At 26.4% G+C, this 24,068-nt stretch overlaps 1 protein-coding gene across 2 annotated transcripts in view; it reads right to left on the reverse strand.

Moving 5' to 3' along the window:
* Positions 1 to 505: 505 nt before the first annotated feature.
* The window catches only part of LOC129610219 (transcription factor mef2A-like), a 91,054-nt gene continuing 67,491 nt past the window's right edge, over positions 506 to 24,068 (reverse strand). For both annotated transcript variants that reach the window (XM_055522695.1, XM_055522693.1), the window contains 4 exons: positions 8,216 to 8,278; positions 5,003 to 5,177; positions 3,840 to 3,984; positions 506 to 3,184 (listed from right to left, as the gene is read on the reverse strand). In XM_055522695.1, coding sequence (XP_055378670.1) covers positions 1,981 to 3,184; positions 3,840 to 3,984; positions 5,003 to 5,177; positions 8,216 to 8,278 — 1,587 coding nt within the window. In that variant the 3' untranslated portion in view covers positions 506 to 1,980. The remainder of the gene's footprint in view (positions 3,185 to 3,839; positions 3,985 to 5,002; positions 5,178 to 8,215; positions 8,279 to 24,068) is intronic.

Below are 24,068 nucleotides of genomic sequence, written 5' to 3' on the forward strand. Positions count from 1 at the left end.
ATGTTAACCCCTTTTTATATTAATTTTTGCTTTATTTCAAAGACTGCATATATGCGTCATCCTAAATATATGCAATCCTAGAAATAGTTCTGTATATGAATGAAAATAATTTTAATAGTGTGATAGCTATACATAGACTGTATTTAAAAGCAGAATTTTCACTTCTTGAAGGGAAAAGTGCTACAATACAAACCATTGGTTTGACTCAACTTTATTACTTCTTAATTATGTAATCAACTTAATGATTGTAATAATAAGCTCAAAAGAGAAATGAATTTCAGTGGCATACGAACCCAAAATGGCTTCTTACTAACCCTAAATACATAATTATTGCATTGATTTTTCACAGCTAACGTCTTGTCAACGAATTTGTTAGCTTTCAATCAGAATCCAATGTGAACTTAAAATATAATTTCTGATTCTACACTTTCAACAATTAAATTTGTTAGGTTTGGGTTCGAAATCGTCTTTCAAAATGTGCCTTTTAAAATAAAACAAGCTGAAAACTTTTTATTTTTTCAAGTAAAAATACTTTATTTCCTAGGATCTTACACAACTAAATTGATTTTGAATTAATTTTATAGACTCCTAAACGTGTACAGAGATAACCCCATCAATCTTTTGTTCCCCTCTATAATTATATATATATACTTATGAATTTATATATATACTTTATACATATTTACTTAAATAATCTAAGAATTTTCATTTTTCTTTTTTATAAAAATTAAAATTTTCGGGTTTCACATTACATTTACTTTTATTTTTTTTTATAACTTTTTATTATTTTTGCATTTCTTTGTTTATACAATTTTTTTCTGATTTTTTTATTTTTTTTATTTTTACAATGTTTATCTAATTTTCATATTTATATTTGAAATGTTCAGTTCAAGTCTTACATTTCTTTACCTATTAGGTCTATAAGACATTTATACAAGATATAAAATGTACACCTGATATACAAAATATGAGTTGCCCGCCCAAAAGTTAAAATGATTAAAAGTTGTTAACTATTCCAAAATAAAGCAATTTTTATTCATTTTATTATTCGCAAAATAAAAAAATGGTCTGGAACTATATCTTTAAGCATTATTCACGGACAAATCCCATTATTCACAGGTCAATCTTATTTTGTGCTAAGTTGATATTATTGTAGAGGTACTTCAAGTACTCCAATTTTGGATGATTCTTATTACGATTCCAGAACTAACTTTCTCTGTTCTAAGGTAGTAGAATAAGTTATTCTCTCAAGTATAAGATTTAAAAATTATCCAGTTTAGAACCTGAGGTACCATACATGATTATTGTTGAGATTAAAAATTTTGAGGTGTGTTGCATAAGCAGAATAAATGTTTGTATTGGGAAAACGTTATATTAATGATTAAGCCAATTCCGTCTTGAAATGAATGTTTCGGTAACAACCGAACAGGAAAATAATATGGAATTCTGAATAAGTGTTTATAATTTTTACAAGGCCATTATGCTAATTTCTTAATGACTCACGCATCGTGAAAAGTTGAAAGTATTCCTTCCGTATACTTTGCATCTCACATACTTACAGAAAGATATACAATTATATAGAAATGATTAACTTGTATCTCTATTCTATAGAATGATAATATGTGCACCGACTTTTCATATTTGTATTATCGATAATGTACAAAATATAAGAAACAAGAAGACCCAAAAAAAAAAAATTAAAAGAATATTTTAAACCACCTGGAAATGATATTTTCCACTACCTGGTATTCTTAAATTAGTCATCTATAACCTAAGATCACAATTCTGATTTTTTTTTTATTATTATTATTTTTTTTTTTTTCAAATAATAAATACTTAATCCTCTTCTATAAAATATGATTTTTCTTTTTTTTTTATTTCTTAACTTTATACATTTATATGTGTATGTATTTTAAAGGTTTATATTATTACACATATACAAATTTGAAAATATAACTAAAATTGTGAAGATACAAAATATTATTTTGTACCTTGTGATATTTCACTTTCTATTTCGTTATTACAATTACTATTGCTCTCACTATAATTCGTCGATGGTGATACTATTGATAATGGTTCAGCACTATATTCCGGTGGTCGTAAGTCAATATAATTCAATTGACTAGAATATAAATTACCATTATCAGAATTTGTTCTTAAAGTATTTGTGTCATTACATTGATTATCATTACTATCATCATTTGTTTCATTATTGCAACTGTTACCAATTCTCCAATTCGGACTATTTGGATCACTATATGGTGGTGGTGGTGGTCCCCATATACCTATTGGATAACCATTAATATAATTTGTTGATGGATATTGTATAGTTGATGTTGGATTTGAGTTATGTAAAAATCCTGGCCAATTATTAAAATCTAATCCTGGATTAAAGCTTCCTGGTCGAGATAGAAGTGCTTGTTGAAATAAATTAAAATCAAAATTTCTTTGCCATGGCATTCTTGGCCATCTCCATCCTCTACTGCCATTATTATGATTATTATCATTAATAATACCATTTGATATAGATGATGACTGTTCTGTTGTTGATAAATTTGCGACTATATTACAATCACTATTCCTGTTATTGCTAATATTATTGTTATTATTATTAGTTCCACATTCATCAGATCCTGTTATCGTATTATTAATTATATTATTATTATTATTATTAATATTGTTAGAACATAAAGAAGATATAGCAGATGTTTCTGTTGTTATTACATTTTCAGAATTATTTTCGATTGTTTCATTCAATCTGGCCGTTGTCATTATTTGATTTGGTGTACAAAAATTTGAATTAAAAAAATTTCCAAAATGATGATGAAAATTATGATGATTATGATGATGATGATGATTATGAAAATTATGATTATGAAGATTATTATTTCCAGCGATTGTCAAAAATTTACTGCTAGCACAATTTGTATAATCATTCCATGGAAATTCTAAAGGAGCATAAGGATAACCAGAAATGCTATTAGAATTTGCAGCTTGTTGTGTTGTTGCGTGACATTGTTCACAGCATCCAATGCAAGGTGTTGTATTCCCATGCGAATCATTTGTAATTATAGATGCTGGCAATGGTAATGGTGGTTGACCAATACCACCAGTAAAATGACTTGCATGCAATAAACGACATCGCATATCCAATTGTTCCCAATACATTTTCTTGCGTTCGTGACTGAATGCATTAAACAAGATGAAAAAGAGAAGAAATACACACAAAAAAAGCCATTAGTACATTTCTGAATAAAAATTATGTTATAAAATAACAGTAAACATGCAAGGGTTTTATAAAAAAAATACATTGTTGCAAATTTATATCTGTTAATATGTTGAAAAAATATAATCACATTCATAGCTTGAAAATGTTTATTACGTAATTAAGATCAAGCAAAATAATATACAAAGGTTATATAACTAGAAACGTTTAGGAAAAAATTTATTTAAATCCTGAAAATTTTGCGAATTTTTCCTCATTATACGCAATCCTGAGTATTGCAGTGATAAAGTGTTATTAATTTGTTGCATTTTGTAAATGAGTCTACACAGTAATTGGAGCTAAATGCTTTTAAGGTAATTCAACAATTTAAAGAAAACTAATTTTTGAGGAAATCCGTTTTACATCTACCATAAACCAAACACACTAAACAAACTTGTATTTGATAAACAATTTAATTTTTTATCACAATTCCAAAAAGTATTGCGAAAAATATGCAAACTAGTCTGAGCAGTTCTTTATATGAGCATTAAAATTTCTACGAGGTTAGTTTAGGAAATATTTATTCTATATTTTCGAAAAACTATAAGTTAGATTAAACTATACATTAGCTTACCTGTACAGTAAATATGAGAGCATACAACTAAAAACAGCAACTAAAACTCCTGCAATAGATAGGCCAAATATTGCTTGTAAACATGAATAGAGATCACCTTGCGCCACACGACAATCTGTGGCAGCATTAAATAAAAGTTTTCTTGCTGTAATAATAAAAAAATTTTAAAAAGAAATTAATTTAAAAGGCAGAAAATTACGTAGATTTTCAGTTTTAAGAGAAATTCCAAAGGTCAAAACACAAAAACACATAATCATGGTTTCTTTCACTACTGATTTAAATAATGAGCGTTGAGAGTAGTAACACATTTCTGAACTTGTTCGCACTATTCAATTGCTAGTACATATTTGTTCGAAACCATTCATAAATATTTTTTCTTATTTTCTAAGAAAGAAAAAAAATTCCCCCACACAAACCATTGATTGAAAACTAACTTATAAGGCTAATCTTTTTTGTTTAATTTTTTGCACTTTTCCAACTCCCATAGAGAAAATTTTTACTTATCTGTGGTTAAAATTATGGTTATTATTTTAGAGTGTGGGAGATAGAATTTTTCTTCTGCGATCAAAGTTTTAAAAATGCCATTTTTTAAGTAATAATTGTGCAAAACCACAAACATTTTTTATGTGTACGCAATTATGCGAACGCAGAAAAGTAGTGACTGTAAGTACTCATTAGTAAATAAATAGTTCTTTTCCTTAGAAAAAAAATTCTTTCTATGTCCACTCCAATTTTGCACTTTATATTCTCAAATTTCTAAAATTTGAATTTTTTCCACTTTATATTTTCGGAGCTAGAAGTTTTTTCAAATTTTTATAAATACAGGATGCTATCAGTAGTTATTGCCATTAAAAAATGTAATTACTTTTTAAACTCACGCAACTAACAGCTTCAATTTTTTTTCATTTTATTTTAAAGAATTGATACAATTCTCATCTAAAGGTATGCAATTTTTATATGAGTGAAAGTAATTTTCGTAATGGAGTACGTAGCAAGATTGGTTTTAAAAGCGCTATTTTCATTTTTTGAAGGAAAAAGTTCTACATTAAAAACCTTTAGTTTCACCCAATTTTGTTTCTTTTTAATTCCAATAATTTAATTTTTTTACTTTAAAAACTAAACATTTTTTTACTTCTACTAATAAAAAAATAATTTAAATTTACCTTCATCTGGTCCATCTTCGAAATCTGAATAACATGTACAAATTCTTGTTGTTATTTTATATTCACAATTCAAATTCAAATCTTGTAATCTGCTCATATGTAAAACTTTTGTGGTGACAGTTACTGCGGCACAAATTAAAGCAGATGTTGCACTCGTAACACCAGAAAAATAGATCTAAAACGAAATAAGAAGAGTTTTTTTTTTAGATTTGTGAACAAGAAATCGTAACATTTGACCTTGTTAAAATGATAAAATATAATATGGAAGAATCATCAAAAATTAAGGAATTCTTTCAAGAGTATTTGTAAAATATACTTGAAAGGATATAAAATTAAAAAAAAACCGATAAAACTTTATTCTGTATGCGCATTGGAAGGATTCATTGTGTTAGATGAAATGGAAACAAAAATTAATTTTAAATGTGTGCTGAATGTGCTGACTTAAGTAAAATTTATAGACCCCTTTTTGCTACATTTTTGTCCAGCTGATGTCGAAATTCTGAGGTTTTTTTCTTTTTCGTAAGAATAACAGAAGCAAAAAAGAATAGAGTAATTTTTTTGTATTGCTTGAGAACATCTTTGGTTGAATAACTTTTAACAAAAGAATTATAAAATTTTAGATAGAAGAAAAGAAAGAATTTTTTTTGTGATTCAATGATTCTAAATTTTAAATTTAGAAGGAGTTGAGTTTTTGGTAGCGCTTCTGGGTATTTTCATATTCGGACACATTTAATCATTTCAACTGTAAATGAATTTTTGGAAAATTTTTGAATTTTTCTACTCTTAACATAATTAAATACTTGAAAGATTAATTACTTTCTAAGAAATATTAGACGCACACTAAGATATTGTCAACTGCCATCTGTATACTAGAGCAATTTCCAAAATTCCTGTTTTGAGTAAAATGCGCTGCAAGGTAGATTTTAGTTCTATAAATCGGCTTTTAGTCTTAAATTATTATTTAATATAACTGAACTCGTCTAGAGATATAGTTTTTCTCTATTTTCTTTAAATATTCAGAATGCAGACCCTGCTACGACTGCAGTTTAAGTACATTGTATAGTGTTATATGCAGATGTTTTAATATTTTAAAATAAGTTTTCAAAAACTCACAAATCACAAAATAGGTAATCAAATTGAGGTTTATGACAAATTACGATTATACGTCATATCAGTACATAAGTTTATTGGCCTGCACAAATAATTGGCTTGTAAAAAAGCTAATACTTATATTGGGAAATAACAGTTTTCTGAACTAATGTACCATCAACTGAACATAATAAACAATCTTTAGCTACAGTAAATCTATGTTCGAACTGTTTAAAAAATCATTTAAACATTTAAACAGAAAAAAAAACTTTTTTTTATGCTATATTCATATTAGACTGTGTAAGATCTTCTAAAAGTATGCAATTATAAATTTTATTCATTACATGGAAATATTTAAGATTTTTTTGTTAAATTCAAATATGGTTGCACTTTACCAAATATTTTTAAATATCCCGTTATTTACACATCAAAATATTGCATATTTCATGTGTAAATTCTCCATATATATTATAGTGGTCTATTGAGGTTGTACACATTTTTGTCTTTTGTACACAATTCAGGTCTTTTTCTTACTTCTTTATATAAATTTCAATTTTTAGTGGTTTAGAAATTCTTGCCAGCTTTCATTTAGCCCTTCAAATTCAATTATTGCTAATTATAAGAAAACATTTAAGTTAAAGATTGCATATGTATGAGTAATACAGGATTGCGTACACACATTTTTGCGTATACAAAATATATGCTCTCTTATTTATACATAAAATTTTCTGTTATTTTTACATAGGTCTTTTTATTTGGAAATTTTTACTTCACTTACTTGATAATTTTTTCGACATTTATTCACATATTATAATATAGTCACATAAATAAAAGCAAGATACAATACAGATACAAGTTTACAAAAAAAATGGAAACTTAATGACAAAGGAAAAGAAAAAAAAAAGAAAAAAAGGAAAATGCTGAACCGAGTCCTAAACCAAAAATTTTCTTTCCTTTACTTGTATTTACAAAGTATAAAATATAGTTTTGGCCTTGTAACTTTTAACTAAACCTTGTATGTATTTATGTGCTGTCGACATCACTATATTTTATCATATTTTGTGTAAGAAGAACCAAAAGAAAAAAAAGACAAGTCTATTTTTAGATTTTTCCAAATATCTCAAATATGCGCATTCATGCAGAAGAGACTTTTATTGTGACACAAAATTTTTTTGGAAAAAATTCAACTTATTCTTTCCGGAAAAAAGCAAAACTTGAACATTTATTTTATTGTGAAATACTTTCAAGCATTCTTAATAGAAGTGTACAGAACAATGGAACTGTAAGAAATGTGACTGTATGTGTATAAGCATGTATAATACAAATAATATTAATAAAAAAATTGGAAATTCCGAAATCAAGTTAAAATTGATGTCTTTTAAATTTTCAAATCGCCCTGTTAAAATTTATTATTTTTCTGTAAAATTACCATACTAAGCACGACCTTTATTGTAATTTTAGTGCAATTTTGAATTTTTTAAAGCTTTGTGAGTTATAAAACAATTGTTTAATTGAAATTTCGAAAAAATCACTTTCTTTATGAAATGAAATGCAAGTAATCTATAACCATTCCTCTATCTATCGATCGATAAACCGATCATTCCGTCACAAAAAAAAAATGAGAACTCGTTTCAAGAAGTTCCGATAACGGGTTTTAGAAAAAAACATCTTTAATATGTTCTATGTACGATCACAAGTTAGGCCGTAGGATTATCAGGAATGTGAAACAGGAAGAAAATATTAATATATTAAAAATATTGGTATGAAGATTATTCTGAATCAATTATCAAATCAGTGGATGAGTCGTAGATATATCAGTTAAAAAAGCCATGGTTATTGGGAATATTAAACTGAAACCTCACGAATCACGTTAAATTTGCAGAATCAATAATTTTTCTTCAATATAGGCTAAATATTATGCATTTCTTTCGAAAATAACATTATGGGTAGGCCAACGCTCTTCCATATAATTCTTATGTGAAGTATAACCGCAGAATGATGGAATTTTGTTGGAATTCACGCATTTCAAATGAATATATTTTGTAATTCTACCAATAATAAACCAAAAAAAAACATTTAAAACTATATTCTTTCTAATTTTTAATAAAATTATTGTTTACTTACCAAGCAACTGTAACGAAATTTTCTTCTTGCGAAACTTACTATAAATAAACCAGTTACCATCAGCTAAAATAAAAAAAAACAAGAAAAAAATAATTAAATTTTGCCATATTTAAAGATATTGAATTTTTTAAAAATTTTGTCTCTTAACTAAAATTAATCTATATATAATATTATCTGTATGTATGTATATTTGTCAGCAAAAAAAGTTGATTGTGACTGACCAACTTTCACATAATATTTACATTCCATCATAAAAATTGGATTAGTACCAAATGTCAAATTAACAATTGTGTTTAATTCATTTTTTTTTTAACAAGTCTTGACAAATATATGGAAGCATAAGAAATGCATTCATAATCAGATGCATTTGAGTCTGTTCTTACTCGAACAATGACGCGGCCAAGTAAATTTTTGTTCTACTGAATATAAGCTGCTAAAATATTTTAACGGGATTCTCTTAAAGAATATCGAAATTTTTACAAAACTTTTATTTTAAAAATTGTTTTAAACTAAAGGCAACTTTGCAAAACTAAGAATTTTTATTTCATCTCATTAATTTTGAAGCCAGAATTTTGGGCTGTATAACAGTTTAAAATAAAATGCGGTCTCGTTCCATTTTATAAGCGGTTATTATGTAAAATATATGAAAAGTTGGAGCTTCACAAAATAGTGCTTTAAGGCTATTGTTATTATTGTTCCATTTAACCCTTTTAAAAAAATAAAGATAATTAATTTTAGCATTATAATAAAAAATAAAATGTCAATATTTCGAAAGAAGTTGAATAAAATTTCACTACAACAATAAAAATTTTCTGACATTTTAATAATTTTTCAAAGATTAATATACATATACAAATTTTATTATACGTATACGAATATATAGCTAGCTACCTATCATGGTGTTTTATAAAAAATCATAAATCATTTTTGTCCTATTTTCCTACATTTTCCCATTATCGTTTTATCATAGATTGCAATGACTTGTCAATTGTTTTAATCCTTCCCAACATTTTTTTTCTATACTTTTTACTCCCCCTCCTTTCAATACATTGGACCAAATCTCTTTCAAATTTGTTTTTTTTTTCTCTCAATTTTTTTAAATGTCATTATTATTATAGTGTAGGAATGTTTTCCACTCTCTTATTATAATAAAAAATTCTGTATGGGGTGGTAAAGTAGTAAAGAGGGAAAAAAAAATTTATTTCATATTTTCAATAGAAATTTATTAAGTGACATATGGTAAGGATGAATAACAACAATAAGCTAAATGATTAAAAACTTTCAACATCGTGTATATTCCAAATAGCCAATATAAAAATAAAAAAATGTTTTCATGCTTTGATATTTGCTTATTTTTTAACATTCCTATTGATCCTTACAAAACTTAAGAGTCAGTATCCAATCTACTTTATTACATACATACATACGTCATATACCAATAATTTAACAATAAAATTTAACAATAAAATCACAAAACTCCAAAAACAACACCAAAACAAAAAAAAATATTGTAAATTTCCAATAGAAATAGAAAGGTTGTCAAAATATCCTTAAATTCCGTCACCATATTTATAATGATATTTAATATAAACACATAATGCTATCCTTGAGTTAAAATAAGGGACAAATAATAAAAATGAAAAATTATAAGAAAATAGAGGATGGTTATTTTATAAAAGAATAATGACAACAACAATAATAAAATAGAACAACAAAGCAAAAAAAAAAATTGTAAAACAACAGCGAACCAGTAGCAAAGTACACATGCACGCATACACACACGTTGTCGTTCGACGTCATATCTTTCAGCATCCTTTTATGAAATTTCTCTTTCTCTTTGAGTTTCAGTTTTTTTTTTTAATATCAGATTATTGCTTTCTATTTTAATGTTTCCTGTCAAATAATAAGATGATGATTTATTATGAAGGCGTATGATGTCAACTTGACTTTTAATATTTATTTCATGTTTTTGTTATTAAAATGTAAAATAGAAGAAGAAAAAGCAATGGTTTGCTTTTTTATACCCCCTTGTTTCACTTCAATTTTCATCTTATGCTAACAGCATCCAAGACATATACACATACACTTTGATCCTCTTTAGACTGGAATATGCATAAATATTAATTTCTTTCTGGAAGCGAACGAAAAATCACAAATACACGATAAAAAGTGAAATTTTTCTTAAAAAAATTTTCTTAAAAAACAAAAAAAAGTAGAAAAACAGAATGAGAAAAAATCAACAAACAACGGCAAAATTGGAATTAAAAAGAAAAATAGAATAAAAAATAAATTTTTTTTTTTCCCTTAACTTCATCAAAGTGCAAAATAATGAAATATGAAAAGTTAAATGGTTTCCAAAAAAAAAACAGAAAACAAGCGAAGTAACTGCTCTATTTGCGTTAATACACTTAGCAGCTGTAAAAGAGTAAACTTAAACAGCAATGAGAGTAAATAATGTTCTCTATCAGCAGTACAAAGCTTTAAAGTGGAATTTTTTCTTCTCTTCATAATATTCGTGTTGAATTCTTTGACGTCTATCAAGTAACTGATGTCTTAACTATCACGTTTTATTAAAAAACAAAAATCAAAAATAACTTCCAATATAATGTTGTGAATTTTATTAAGATGAATGTAAAATTGCAAGGAAAACAATTTTTTTAGGCGGCAAGAATTAAAACAAAATGGAAAAATTTAAAAATTAAAAGTTGAATAAATGTTTTTCAAAAAAATTATTGTCAATTTTATTTCATAGTCAAAGTAAATTAAGTCTGGTAAAATTAAAATAAAGTCAATTAAATTCAGATAAAGAAATTTAACAAATTTAAACTTGGTATTAAGATTTTGATCATCGTGCTACGTTATTAAATAATTTTGAAAAGTTATTGCTACAAATACTATTTTCTTGCCATGCTAAACTTTATTAGATGGTCCGCGAGAGCTTAAAATTTCGGCTAAAAATTAAAGGTTATTATACTCTTTGCTTTCTTACCCTCGATTTATGAAAAAAAAATAGTGAAAACCAAGTTTATAGTTTGAAAATAATATGTTTTTCGGTGACATAGCTCTGGTGAAGATGTTTTGAAAAATATGAAATTTATTGAAATAAATAAAAATTACTAATTAAATTCATTGATATTGTATTTTGACTCGAAGATTTTTCCTATTTCATAATTTAAAGAGATTAAAATTTTTACAATATAACTGGCTGACCTAAGTTTATCGTTTCAATTTAAAGATATTTTCCCTAATACTTGAAATTCTTACTTGATAAAATATCAAAGACTGTACTAAGAAAGGAAGTGTTGGCACTAACGAATAGTAAAACCATCCTTTGAAATAGCTGGGCCAAAGTGATATAGAATAAATAGAGTAATAACAAAAGAGTAATATAGAATAATAATAAGTATATGAGCAGAATATTAAATTCAATGTTACTTTTAACAAAAAATTTAATAAATATAATAATATAAAAAATCGCTTTTTTTATGATTGCTTTTTTATAATAACTAGTTTAAACTGCTATAACCAAGGTTAATTTTCAAATATTTAAAAAAAAGGTGAAAAGGTTTTGAAAAAAATACGTGAGCATGAATGTTTTAAAAAAATCAATATAAATTAGCTCATAATGGATTAATATTCAACAATAGGTTTCTAACAGCAAAGACCCGCGCTAGTAATTCTTTCTATTTTGAACAATTTTCAATAGTTGTAGTGATAATTTTCATTGTAACAAAATTGGGTACATCACGAGAAACTGTAAATCTTATTAACACAAGAAAATGTAAAAAGCTGCAACTGCATTTTTGTCTGAGAACAATCCATTGAAATGCCGTGCCGAAATGAAACTTTTTTTAAAAATATTAAATTCTATCGTCATGACTAGCTTTTAGTGAAATGACATAAAAAAAATTCAAATATTGAAGCAAATGAATAAGACTTTTCATATTCTATTTTAAGAGAAAGAAACTATATCCGCAATATAAGCAATAGTACAAAAAAGCAATAGTATATTTTGTTTGTATCAGATCACGAAAATTTCATACAATTAATATTAGAATTTTCAATAAATTTTAAAAGATGAATTCGGGAGATATTGATTCAATATTCGATTATGTTCTGGAAATTGTGGATGAGGTGGTCAGAATAGTAGCGGCATGCAATTTGAATTGGCTTAATAGTCATACTATATAATGTAATGACTTCTAGTTTACTCTAAAATCAAAATCTTTAAATGAGTTTAAATCAAAAAAATCTCTTTCTAAATCTCTTTTTCTAAAAATAACTTAGTTTTCTGATAAAAAGTGACTTGCAAAATAGATAGCTAGAAAAAACAATATCCTTAGGAAGCAATTTTTAAATCAACATACATACGCACGCAGTGACATTATAACGTTTTCTGATTAATGAACTTTTCATCAAAATAACAATGACTTTTAATAATTTTTGAATAATCTTCAACTTCAACTATATTTTGTGCTTCTTTATATAAGGATGCTCATTTCATCATCGCATAATAAATACACTATTTTTATGATTTATTACTTGAATATAAATTTAGAAGGAATTATTATGATAATGTGACAGGAATTTATGGATGTAGTTGTATTGCATGCCATTATAACGTTTGTAAATAAACATTTTGTATTATAATATTTTTATTAATATTTATTGTGTATAATGTTGTACAACACAAAAAAAATTTTTGTTACAAAACTACTTTTAAAACGTTTTTGATTGAATATCATAAATTATATTCATTTCTAATAAGAAATCTTTTGAATTTCACTATTATCCTAGAGAAAAAAAGGTATGACTCTGTACGATTAATAAATGGATTCATGTTATAAGTATTTCGTTTGTAAATGGAAAAACAAAAAATCTAAATCAAAAATGTTTACTAAAATATTATTTTTTTTTTCGTTTTGCAAAATCCTTACGTAAATTTATTCAAATTTTGTTATTAAATAACTTTCTTTTGACTTTTATTTTTCTCTTCTTTAATAAAAATTCACGAGAATAGAAAATGTGAATTTCAAATTTCTTATACTTTCTCATTCGATTATGAATAATTCAAGTTGACTAGACAACAATATTACATTTTCTTCGGAAATTGTATTGTGTAATCGAAATTTACACAAAAAAAAAATTTATTTACAGGAAAATTGAATAATATTTTATTCATTCTCTTTTAAGCGAAATTATATTTTATCATTTGCCTATTTTAAATTATAATAAATATTAGGGTTTGCCGTCTAAACCATTATGAATAAATACAATCTAATGTATTTTCCTAATTGCTATTGAATACACCTTTTGTAATGCATATGCAGGCATTAATAATTAAGTAATACAACGTGTAGTTCCTTATAATGAAAATATTTTCTTCATACAACTGCAAAACCGATTGATGACGTAATCAAAGGAACGAGTTAGGTCAATAAACTTTATTCAAAAATTTTTCTCCTCGAATTGGACTCGAACCAGTGACAAACTGCTTTCTAGCCGGACGCTGTACCAATTGAGCTATACAGGTATGAAGAAATTGCTGGTAAATTGTTCTACACGTTGCTTTATACTGTAATCTACATATGCATATTCTTTATTAATTTTAATGCAAATGCCGATTCGGCGACTTTAAGAGATAATTTCCAAGGCATTACGAATTGCTAACAAGTTTATAAATAGAAAATCTATTATGAAGGTACCGTAAAGCATCAAATAACTAATTTCGTAACCTACGTTCTATACATTTTTTTGAATTTGAAGAAAATTGTGGTCGTTGTTGGCATCTATAATTTTTATTTTATTTCATTGAAACAATTTATTTGATTTTTTTGTTTTACTTCCTTCCTAGTTATTATAACAATTATAATTTATTACATTTATATGATTTTATTCTTTTAAATTAAAAACCCTGTTATACCTTGCCTATTCAAAAACTAATGAATGCTGAAATTATCTTGGAAAATACAAGAAGAATTTTATGTTACACAATACAGGTACATTTAAGAATCAATTCTCGAAAAACTGCATTTCATATCAAATTAAAATGTGGGTGTTAGGTGACGAACACACATACGTACATGCATTCAAACCATAATACAAATACAAGTAGTACATAATTACATACAGGGTGTTTCACCGGCTTAATTTTTTTTTCTTTGTGTCGCTACAAAATAAATAGCTAATTAACAATAATAAATAGATTAATAGTTAATAAGAAAAAATAATAAAACTCTAATTTAAGCTTTAGGAAACATAATTTTGGGGTTTTAAACCCTTTTTCTTAAAATACATTGTTTTCAAATCTAGCACATTGTTCTAAATCTAGCACGGATCACAGAATAATATTTGTCTCGTTCATACTACAGAATACTTTTTCGTTTTTACTTTTTCTATTGTAAGAGCTTATTCAAAGCACATTTTATAATTTTAAAAAGGAAAAATTGAGCACAAAATAGGACTTAAACAGTTTTTGCAAAAAAATCAGGACTTCAGCAGTAAAATAAGCATTGGGAAAGAAATATTGGTTATCTATATGACTGCCCCGATTTGACATAATATTAAAGAAATTTCCGATTTCTTCTAACACAATATTTAAAAAATTGAAAACCAAAGTCTCCTTTTTTAAAAAAAATGTCACAATAATTTCAATCAATAACATTAAACGTTTTTCAAACAACAAATTTTGCTGAATTTTACACTTTTGAATGAGAACCAAAAATATTTATGGGAACTGCGGTATGTTGTTAGTTTGTTTAGATTTCTGAGAAAAAATAGCACATTATTTGAAAAAACACTGAATTTTAATAAACTCATAATTTTCAAATTCAACTTTATGCGTCCTAGAAATTAGATCATACGAATATGCACATGTATACATAAATTTACCTTATCTGCATGGTAAATTTAATTATTTTAAGTTGTTATACTTTCTTCAATGTGAATATAAAGTGTATGGTTACAAGTTCAGTTATAAGTTGAAATATGAAATTTACTTTTAAATAAAAATATTGGTGCATTTTTTATATTTACTATAGTGCATTTTAACAGTATACTTGTATCGCAGTATCAGTAGTACTTGTATAATTATATACTTACGTATATCTGAAAAGTTATGTACTCTAACGTTTTACTTGCGGTTTATTACATTCAAATATTAAAATTTTAATGATTCCAACATTATATAAGCTATTTTTCCCTAAATGGGAATGTAAGTATGTAATGAATATGTATGTGTACCTATGCATAAAATATATTTACAATATATTATTATGTAGTTTTGAAGTACATAAAAATTTTTATTCCTCTTGTACACGTATAAAAGATGTTCATGTGAAAATAATTTTTTTATATTACACGTAAGTGAAAGCGCATTAGACGCGCGTTTTATATCTTATTATCGTGAATGCCTTGTGATTTCATTTTACCGTTTTTTTTTCTTATTTTTTAAATACCACTAAAGATTTAGTACAATTTAACAAATTTACCCAGCGTTGCAAGCAATTCTCCACAACAATATTCTTTCAATGTACAAAATTGTAATTTTTTTTTTTGCTGCAAAATTTTCTTACCTTTATTCATTTTTTTTTATTTTTATATTTTACAATTTTTTTTTACATTTTATATTTTCATAAAGGATTTAAAGAAAGGATATTTTTTCTTTCTATCTATTTTTACCGACCGTATTGTGTAAACAATAGGTAGGTTATGTGATGGCAACAAATTTTGCATATCGAGTTTTCGGTGGAAACGTACTTCTCCATAGTAGGGAAGTGTAAATAAACTATTTTTAGCAACCTGTCGGTCTGTCGGTCTGTCGGTCTGTCGGTCTGTCGGTCTGTCGGTCTGTCGGTCTGTCGGTCTGTCCGTCTGTCGGTCTGTGTGTGCACGCGTGTATCTCAAGTTCGGCTGAACCGATTTTGATGAAATTTTATATGTAAGTTTATTTCCACCATGGCACGGATCGATCAACTTTTGGTATATATCAGGCCTCGGGAACTGCACTTTTTAGCGGGCCTGTTTTGCATTTTTGAGCATATTGAAGAACATATTCAACCGATTTACTTGAAATTTCATATATAAGTTTTGCTCTACCGACGATGAAACTTCCTAACTTTTGGAAGAAATCAGGCGTCAGCAACTGGACGTTTACTACGGGCCAAATATACATTTTTGTGTATATAAAGAGAAATAATCAACCGATTTCATTGAAATTTAATACAGAAATTCCTCGTATGAAAACTATGAACATATAAATTTTTTGGAAAGATCAGGGCTCGAAAAAAGATTTGCGGGCCGATTTTACATTTTTCACCATTTTGAAGAAAATATTCAACCGATTTACTTGAAATTTCATATATGAGCTTTATTTGACCGTCCGTGAAAATTCCTAGCTTTTGGAACAAATCAGGTATCGGCAACTGGACGTTTACTACGGGCCAAATATACATTTTTGTGTATATAAAGAGAAATAATCAACCGATTTCATTGAAATTTAATATTTGAGCTCCTCGTATTAAAACAATGAACATGTAAATTTTTTGGAAAGATCAGGCATCGGCAACTAGACGTTTACTACGGGCCAAACATAAACTTTTGTGTATATAAAGAGAAATAATCAACCGATTTCATTGACATTTAATATTTGAATTCCTTGTATTAAAACAATGAACATGTAAATTTTTTGGAAAGATCAGGGCTCGAAAACTGATCTGCGGGCCGATTTTACATTTTTCACCATATCTACGGAACGAATTGATGGAGTTTCTTGAAATTTGATATTTGTGTTCTGGTTGTTACCGAAACTAACTGGCGAGCATTTCAGGGAATTCGGGTAGCACAAAGCGAAACTCTACTAAGAGCCAAATTTACATTTTTCTAGGTATGCTAACTATAAGCTTACTAATGTCCTAAAAATTGGAAAGAAGTATTTAACAGACATTTTTATAATATTCTGCAACACTTTCACTTAACTAGACAATACACATTGCGGTCGGTTATGTGCTGACCACATCAGATTTTTTGTTATTTGTTGTATATGGTAGTTAAGCACGCGTACCTACGTACATATCTGCATGTAGTTACGTAAATAAATAAACCAGTTTTCTTATTTTCGTTTTTTTTTTTTGTACATTATATAATAACAACACTCAGTAGAGTTGTATAAGATGAGGAAAAAAAAACTGAACTTAACTCACCACACCATAAATGTTTTTCTTTTTCCACATAATTCTATGTCTTTATAATTGTTGGGTGAAAAAAAATAAAGTAAACGAAAAAATTAAAATATTCAAAAAAAAAATTGAAATAAGAAACATAACAGTAAAAAAAAATAAAGAAAATGTTTGCAGCAAAACTTTTTAACTCTCTTAAGTATTACACACTTTAAACATTTACAAGTCAAGGAGTATAGTTAAGTACCTACTAACTTTTAGAAGAAAACAAAATCTAAATGTTTATATACGTACGTATATGTATATGTAGATGTATGTAAATGTTTATAACATCAATATGTCAGCTTAATTAAGAGGCTTACCAAATAATAATTTTAAAATTAGAATTCCCTTCAGCTAAGACGTTAAATATTATGAAAGAATAGTAAGGTTTGAGGAACCATAGTGCATACGTAGCAAGTTCTAATAGACTTAATATAATATAGATAGTGTGATTTTGCTGAATTCCCACTAATAGATTAAAACAACTAACTATAAATTTAACAAAAAACTTTAAATTTAGTTTTACCCTATGTTCAAATTTCTAAAAAATACTTCGTCTGGATAGTTCCTTATTTATTTCGACTGTAACAGAATGATTAATTGAAATTTTCTTATTCTTAAATTACGAGTATAGGTAACGTATATGAGACATTTAAATGTATCTACGGAGAATGTGTACAATTATAGCAAATTCATTTGTCCCAACTAATTGGTTTATGCTTTCTGACGAAAAGAAGTGATAGTTTTTATGCCGTTCAAATACTACACAATTTAGTGCATACTTCTACGCGAAAAGGAGACCCCTATATTGTTAAAACTGCTGAAACTTTCAAGGCTAATTAAAATTGTAACAAAATATTTAAAGTTGGTCTCTAAAATGACTAGTATGTTATTCACTACTAGATGTTTCTGGATATGTAACGATCTTTTGAAATTCAATTTATGAATGAACGCCTTATTTTTTTCAATTAGTTTTAAAACATCTTATTTAATTTAATTCAATTACTTTTTTTAAAATTTAAAACTTTCAATTCATTGTCCGTATTATTCCATCCAGTAACGTATGTATTGCATAAAAAGAACAGTTCTCACATTTGAATACATTTAACAATGCTCTTTTTTAGCTTAAATTTCTTTTATGGAAAATCATCATTGTAGTTAGTTAGCATCAGCTAAATCTCGTTGTACTACTTTAAAAATTTTACATAAAATTATGTTTTAAGCTGCTTTTATCAATGTGACAAGCAGGACTAATGCACTAATTTATTTACCTAAAAATTTAAAATTTCCTGAAGCTAATGTCATAACTCTTATGTTATGACATTACTCTAAATAACTTTGAAATTTGTGAAATGACGGTAGTTGAAAAAATATTAAAATAATATTAGTAGGATCCGGTCACCCCAAATTAATCCTATGAAATTATACCATAATTAGAATAAGCATATAAATGTATCAGCAAATGTACAAAATATCTCTAAAGTATCGTACATTACACGAACAAAAAAAAAAATTGAGGACAGAAAAGAAAAAAATAACTTCAATAAAATAAAAAGCAAGAAGAAAAAAATAACAAAAGCAATGAATAAAGGCAAAAACAATTTTATTATGTTAACCATCTGCACCTGACAACTTTAATGAACCCACTTTTGCTTATAACCATGTCGAAATACGAAAACTAAGAAGAAAGGAAAAATTCATCCTTTTTTTTTTGTGCCTCACAATGGTACATTTTTTTTTTGTGTTTTTGTTAATGTTCTTGATACTTATTATAGATTCGTATCCTTGAAATAATCATAATAATAAAAATGTTCATTATATACGTAGATACAGTTACAAAGTTACATAATCACAAAAAATGAAGCAACGCTCCAAGAATATAAAAAAAATGTTAGAAAAACTTGAATAAAAAAACGCGTGCTTCTTGTGTCTTCATTTACCTTTTAGATTTGTTGAAAGACAAAGTTACAGAAAATAATAAAATTAAAAAAAAAAGAAAAAAAAAAAACAATTCTCTCAATGTTTTTTCTTTTCTTAATGAAGCTAAGGACAAGGTGAGGGTGTGTTCTATTATAAGAAGTTTGCGAAAAATTAAAACGGAAATATTAACGGTTCTCATTACACTTCTTGTATTTTTTTCATCACATTATACAAAAAGTAAAAAAATTTTTAATTATTACGCGTAATTGTGTTAGATAATCAGATTTTTCGTCTTTAACGCACTTGCAGTTACTCAAACGTTTTACGTGATAAAATTTTTAATATTGACAGTCAACTTCATTTTGATGTTTTAATTTTTAAAACAAATTTCCTGTTGTCTAATGCATTTGACATTAAACTTTTTTAAAATGAAATTGACATGTGACAAAATCACAAAACTGAAAAAAAGCACACATTGACTCATAAGGCAAATCAAATAACGTAAAAAACTTCAAGCACTACAGGATTGATAAGATTTTGTGAACTAATTGTTGTAAAAACTAAAAAGACTGGTAAACTAATGGAATTTTTTGTGTGTTTCTTTGTTTTAAAATTTTGACTTCTCATTAGTGAATCAAAAATTTTATTTCTGTGGACATCGAGTTTTGGCAAACTTCCGCAGAATTAAATATTAGTACCCAGGAACAAAGTATTCTCAACAAAACATATAAAGTAAGAGTTTACTGCATAATTCGAGTTCAGTCGATTTGAAGGTCTTGTTTTTTGCCTTTCTTCTTTTGCTAGTTACAGGATTTGTTTACAAAGAAAAAAGTTTTCCTGTTACGCTTTTTATGAAACGTAAGGCAAATTTTAAATTTTCAATCCAAACTTTGATGTTGAAGTTTCTATTAATTTAGAAACAAAACAAGAATTCAAATAGTATCAAGAGCACTTGAACAAATCTTTTGAAATTCAAATTTATTTAATTGGAATTTAACTTGTCATGGTATTTTTAACCATATGAATTTAAAGGTATTGTACACAGAAATCAGTTCGTTAAACAATTAAGTAGGATAGAATATTTAAATACAGATGAATCTAGATAAAAGGTATATGGGTAAAAGAGAGATACAAAACGAGTCTAATTCGTTTTGCACCCTCTCAAATTTTTTACTAGCATTCTCCGAAAAGTGAAACTTATTTGGTTTTCGTATTCACATTCAATACTTTGTAGCTTCTTTCTGTTTTTGTATGGCAGCTAAAGTCAATTATAATAGATAGGTTTTCAAAATTGCTCTACATGAGTGTTGTTTTCATACAATAAATTTTAACTATAGATTCATAAAATCTTAATTTGCTATTTCAAATTGATTAAGCAATATCATTAAACTGCCGTAATTCCGTTTAGGCCAATGGCTATAACGGCAATTTGTTAATAAAAGCATTCAAAGTAATTATCTAGTGAACAAATAATTTGAAATCGTATTCTACTGAACTGTTGAAATCGTATTCTTAAAACAAAACTATCATCTATGGCTTAAAAATACTTGTGGCCCTTTGTAGTTCTCATGATTGTTGATGTCAACTAAACCTATCATACCATATTTTAATTTTCTTCATTTCAGATTTTCAACAAAATGCGTTGTTTTTTAGGTAAAGTGAATGAGATAATTAAAATCTTCTCAGTTCCATGATCGCATTTTGATTTAATTCAACAAAAAAGTATGGAAAAAGATGAAATACAATGTCCGTTTTAGTTGCAGCTTCATTCATAATTCTTCAGTTTTTTTCATCAAACGACTTTTTTTTTAAACAAGTGGGGACGACATTTTGCAATAACATTTTTATTTAAATATTTTTTTTTAATTTTTCATTTACAATTTAAAAAAAAACAAAAAAAATTATAACAGTTATTTTGTTCTTTGACTGAATTTTATTTTTGAATAGAAAAGCAAAGGTCCTTAAAACAACTTGAATTGTAATATGTTTTGTAATATATGGGAAAAAAATTGAATAATAGAAAAAAACCTAGAAACAAAAGGATACAAGGACATAAAAATTATTATTACTTTTAGAATGCAAACAATGAAAATAAAAATAGAAATATTTTTCATGTATAATACTTACGATTTTTTCAAGAATATCACACAGGGAAGCAGTTCTATATGGTCCACCTATGTGGTGTTCTTGCGTATATTTACCAAAATTCTAAGTCCTATAGAGCTATTAGTATCCTCTTAAAATAACTTTTTTTATTTCACAAAAGTAAATGGTACAAAAACCAAAGATTTTTGGTGGAAATTATTCGCTAGCGTAAGGAAAATTATAAATGCGTTTGAAATGGTTAATAGACCATCAATTTCACCAGCTTTTGATTCCAATCCAAAATTAGCCGTTGACACGGTATGGAGTGATAAATACTAACTGAAGGAGCTGCTCGTTTCAAAGAAATAAATTGTAAAATTTGGAGTTAGTAGAAATTTTATTATTAAACTATGTAATATTTGTCCAATACTTCCTACTTCATTTTTTATTATTCAAAAACAATTTGTTTTTAAGTATAATGACAACATATTTGTGGCAATGAGCAAAATTGTCTAGATCTACTTTGCAAAAAATTGTTGCATTATTATTTTACAATTCCCTGATTTACCATCTAGTAATTTAACTCGAATAATTACAATGTTTTGCTCAATCAAAGGGAGAGGTATGCCTCTCGTAAGCTTTGATCAAATTATTATTTAAATAAACATACTGCGATCGAAAATTTGACCAATTGGAAGCTATTTTTGGAACAAATTTTTTTAACTTAATCAAGAAAATAATTACAGTGTTAATCTGAATTTTTTTAACTAAGTGATAGACATATTTTATAGCCCCAAATTCAGATTAAAAAACCTGATAAAAAAAATTAATGTTAAAAGTGACTTGAGCAATGAAAATAAGACCTTAATCGTATGTGACTTTCGCATTTTAGTTAACGCATTTAACACAGCTTCAAAATTTGCATTGTCATAATTGACATGAAATGGTCAGGTGAACGATATTCTGGGACAATGCCCAATTTGATTTTTTTAACTCTTTTTTTTAAGATAAGAAATTCACGTAAATGGTTTTCACGTAAACGTTTTGCACTTGAATGGTTAGATTAAGCATGTAGCTTGGCTTAACATTATAACAAAGTTAATATACCTAGGATATGAATTAAATTTTGGTCCTGAAATGAATGGAAGGTAAGTGGGACAAAACAATTTTTCATTCATTTCTACTTTCTGTGCAAACTAATTGGGTTAAAAATCAGAAAAATGAAAGGAATAAAATTTAACAATGAAAAAAAACTTTTTTTTCATTTTCAGAGCTCATTGCAGCCATAGAATTGAATTCAAAGGTTAGAATAGATGGTTACTTTTCCTTTTTATTATTTTCCTGTTGTTTCTGATTTTCATTTCGTATGTCTCTCATGATTTTAAATACTTTAAAAAATTCTCTTGGGTTTTTTTTTTGTTATCATTTTTGTGGCATTTAATTCCCTTCTTCTTAAGGGCAAAAATTTTCCTTGTTTTCTTTGTTTTTTTTTTGTTGTTATTTCATTCATTTTTTTTCAAAAAAGGAAAAAATTCAATTCACTTTCCCTTCTCACTTCTAATTCCGTATAACATTTAGAAAATTTAGGGTAACTAAATTGGTTATATTAGAAAATATAAGGTTGTTTTCTTTTGTTTAAGAAAGGGAAGAAGTTAGAAGACCGGTAAATATTTAATCGAATATCGTATATTATACAGCACATATACTCATCTATATTTAATTTATTAGCAAAAGTATATTGTTATACTATTATTTTGTATATAGCTAAATTTAAAACTTATATAAAAGTCACGTTTTTAAGGATTTCTATTCCTTAATTTCTTTAAACGTTCTTTAAAGTTGGTAAATGATTGAGAAATTCAATTGACGAAATCCCTTTTTAAGATAATAATAAAATGATGGGGTAAGTTGGAAACTTAACCGGTGATTTTTTCTTCTATTGTTAATTTTATAAGAATAATAGTGTGAGGGAATTTAATGACTGAGTTTTTTTTTTTTAAATGAAAAGAAAAAAAAGCAGATTTTTATTTTAGAATTTTGTTAAGAAATTAGATGAAAATGATATTAACTATTTTAATAATGGTATGGGGACAAAATATTTTTAAAATTTTATTAAATGTTTAATAAAAAAATTTAATAAAGATTGTATATGTATAAGCGTATATTGGCAAACAAATGACACGTTTTGAAAAAAACTAAAAAATTCAATAAGGAAAAAGTTGTTATTGAGTCGATAATTGCTAAAGTTTGAACGAAATAGGGTTTAAACAGTACTGAACCAAAAATAATAAAAAATTAAATTTGATATTGAAAAACAATAAATTATACCGCGATAACATAAAAGGAATTTAGTGCAAATGTACTTTTACACCAAGTAAACTGTAATACTACATGCTACAACAGAACTTGTTATAATTCTAGTTATAAGAAATCAATTGTAAATAATTATTATTAAATTTTTCAAAAATTACTTAAAGTGAAAAGATTGTCTTAACATAGTATTTTAGACTCAGCCAAAATTCTTTGAAATGCATAAAAAATTATATTGCAAATGAATACAAGATTTTAGAATACCATTCACTGTTAAACTAAATTACGCTTGAGAATACCGATTTCTGGCAATACTGTCG

This window comes from Condylostylus longicornis, unplaced genomic scaffold (assembly GCF_029603195.1).
Source record: "Condylostylus longicornis isolate FDR11 unplaced genomic scaffold, ASM2960319v2 ptg000044l, whole genome shotgun sequence".
In the NCBI taxonomy this organism is placed as follows: Eukaryota; Metazoa; Arthropoda; class Insecta; order Diptera; family Dolichopodidae; genus Condylostylus; species Condylostylus longicornis.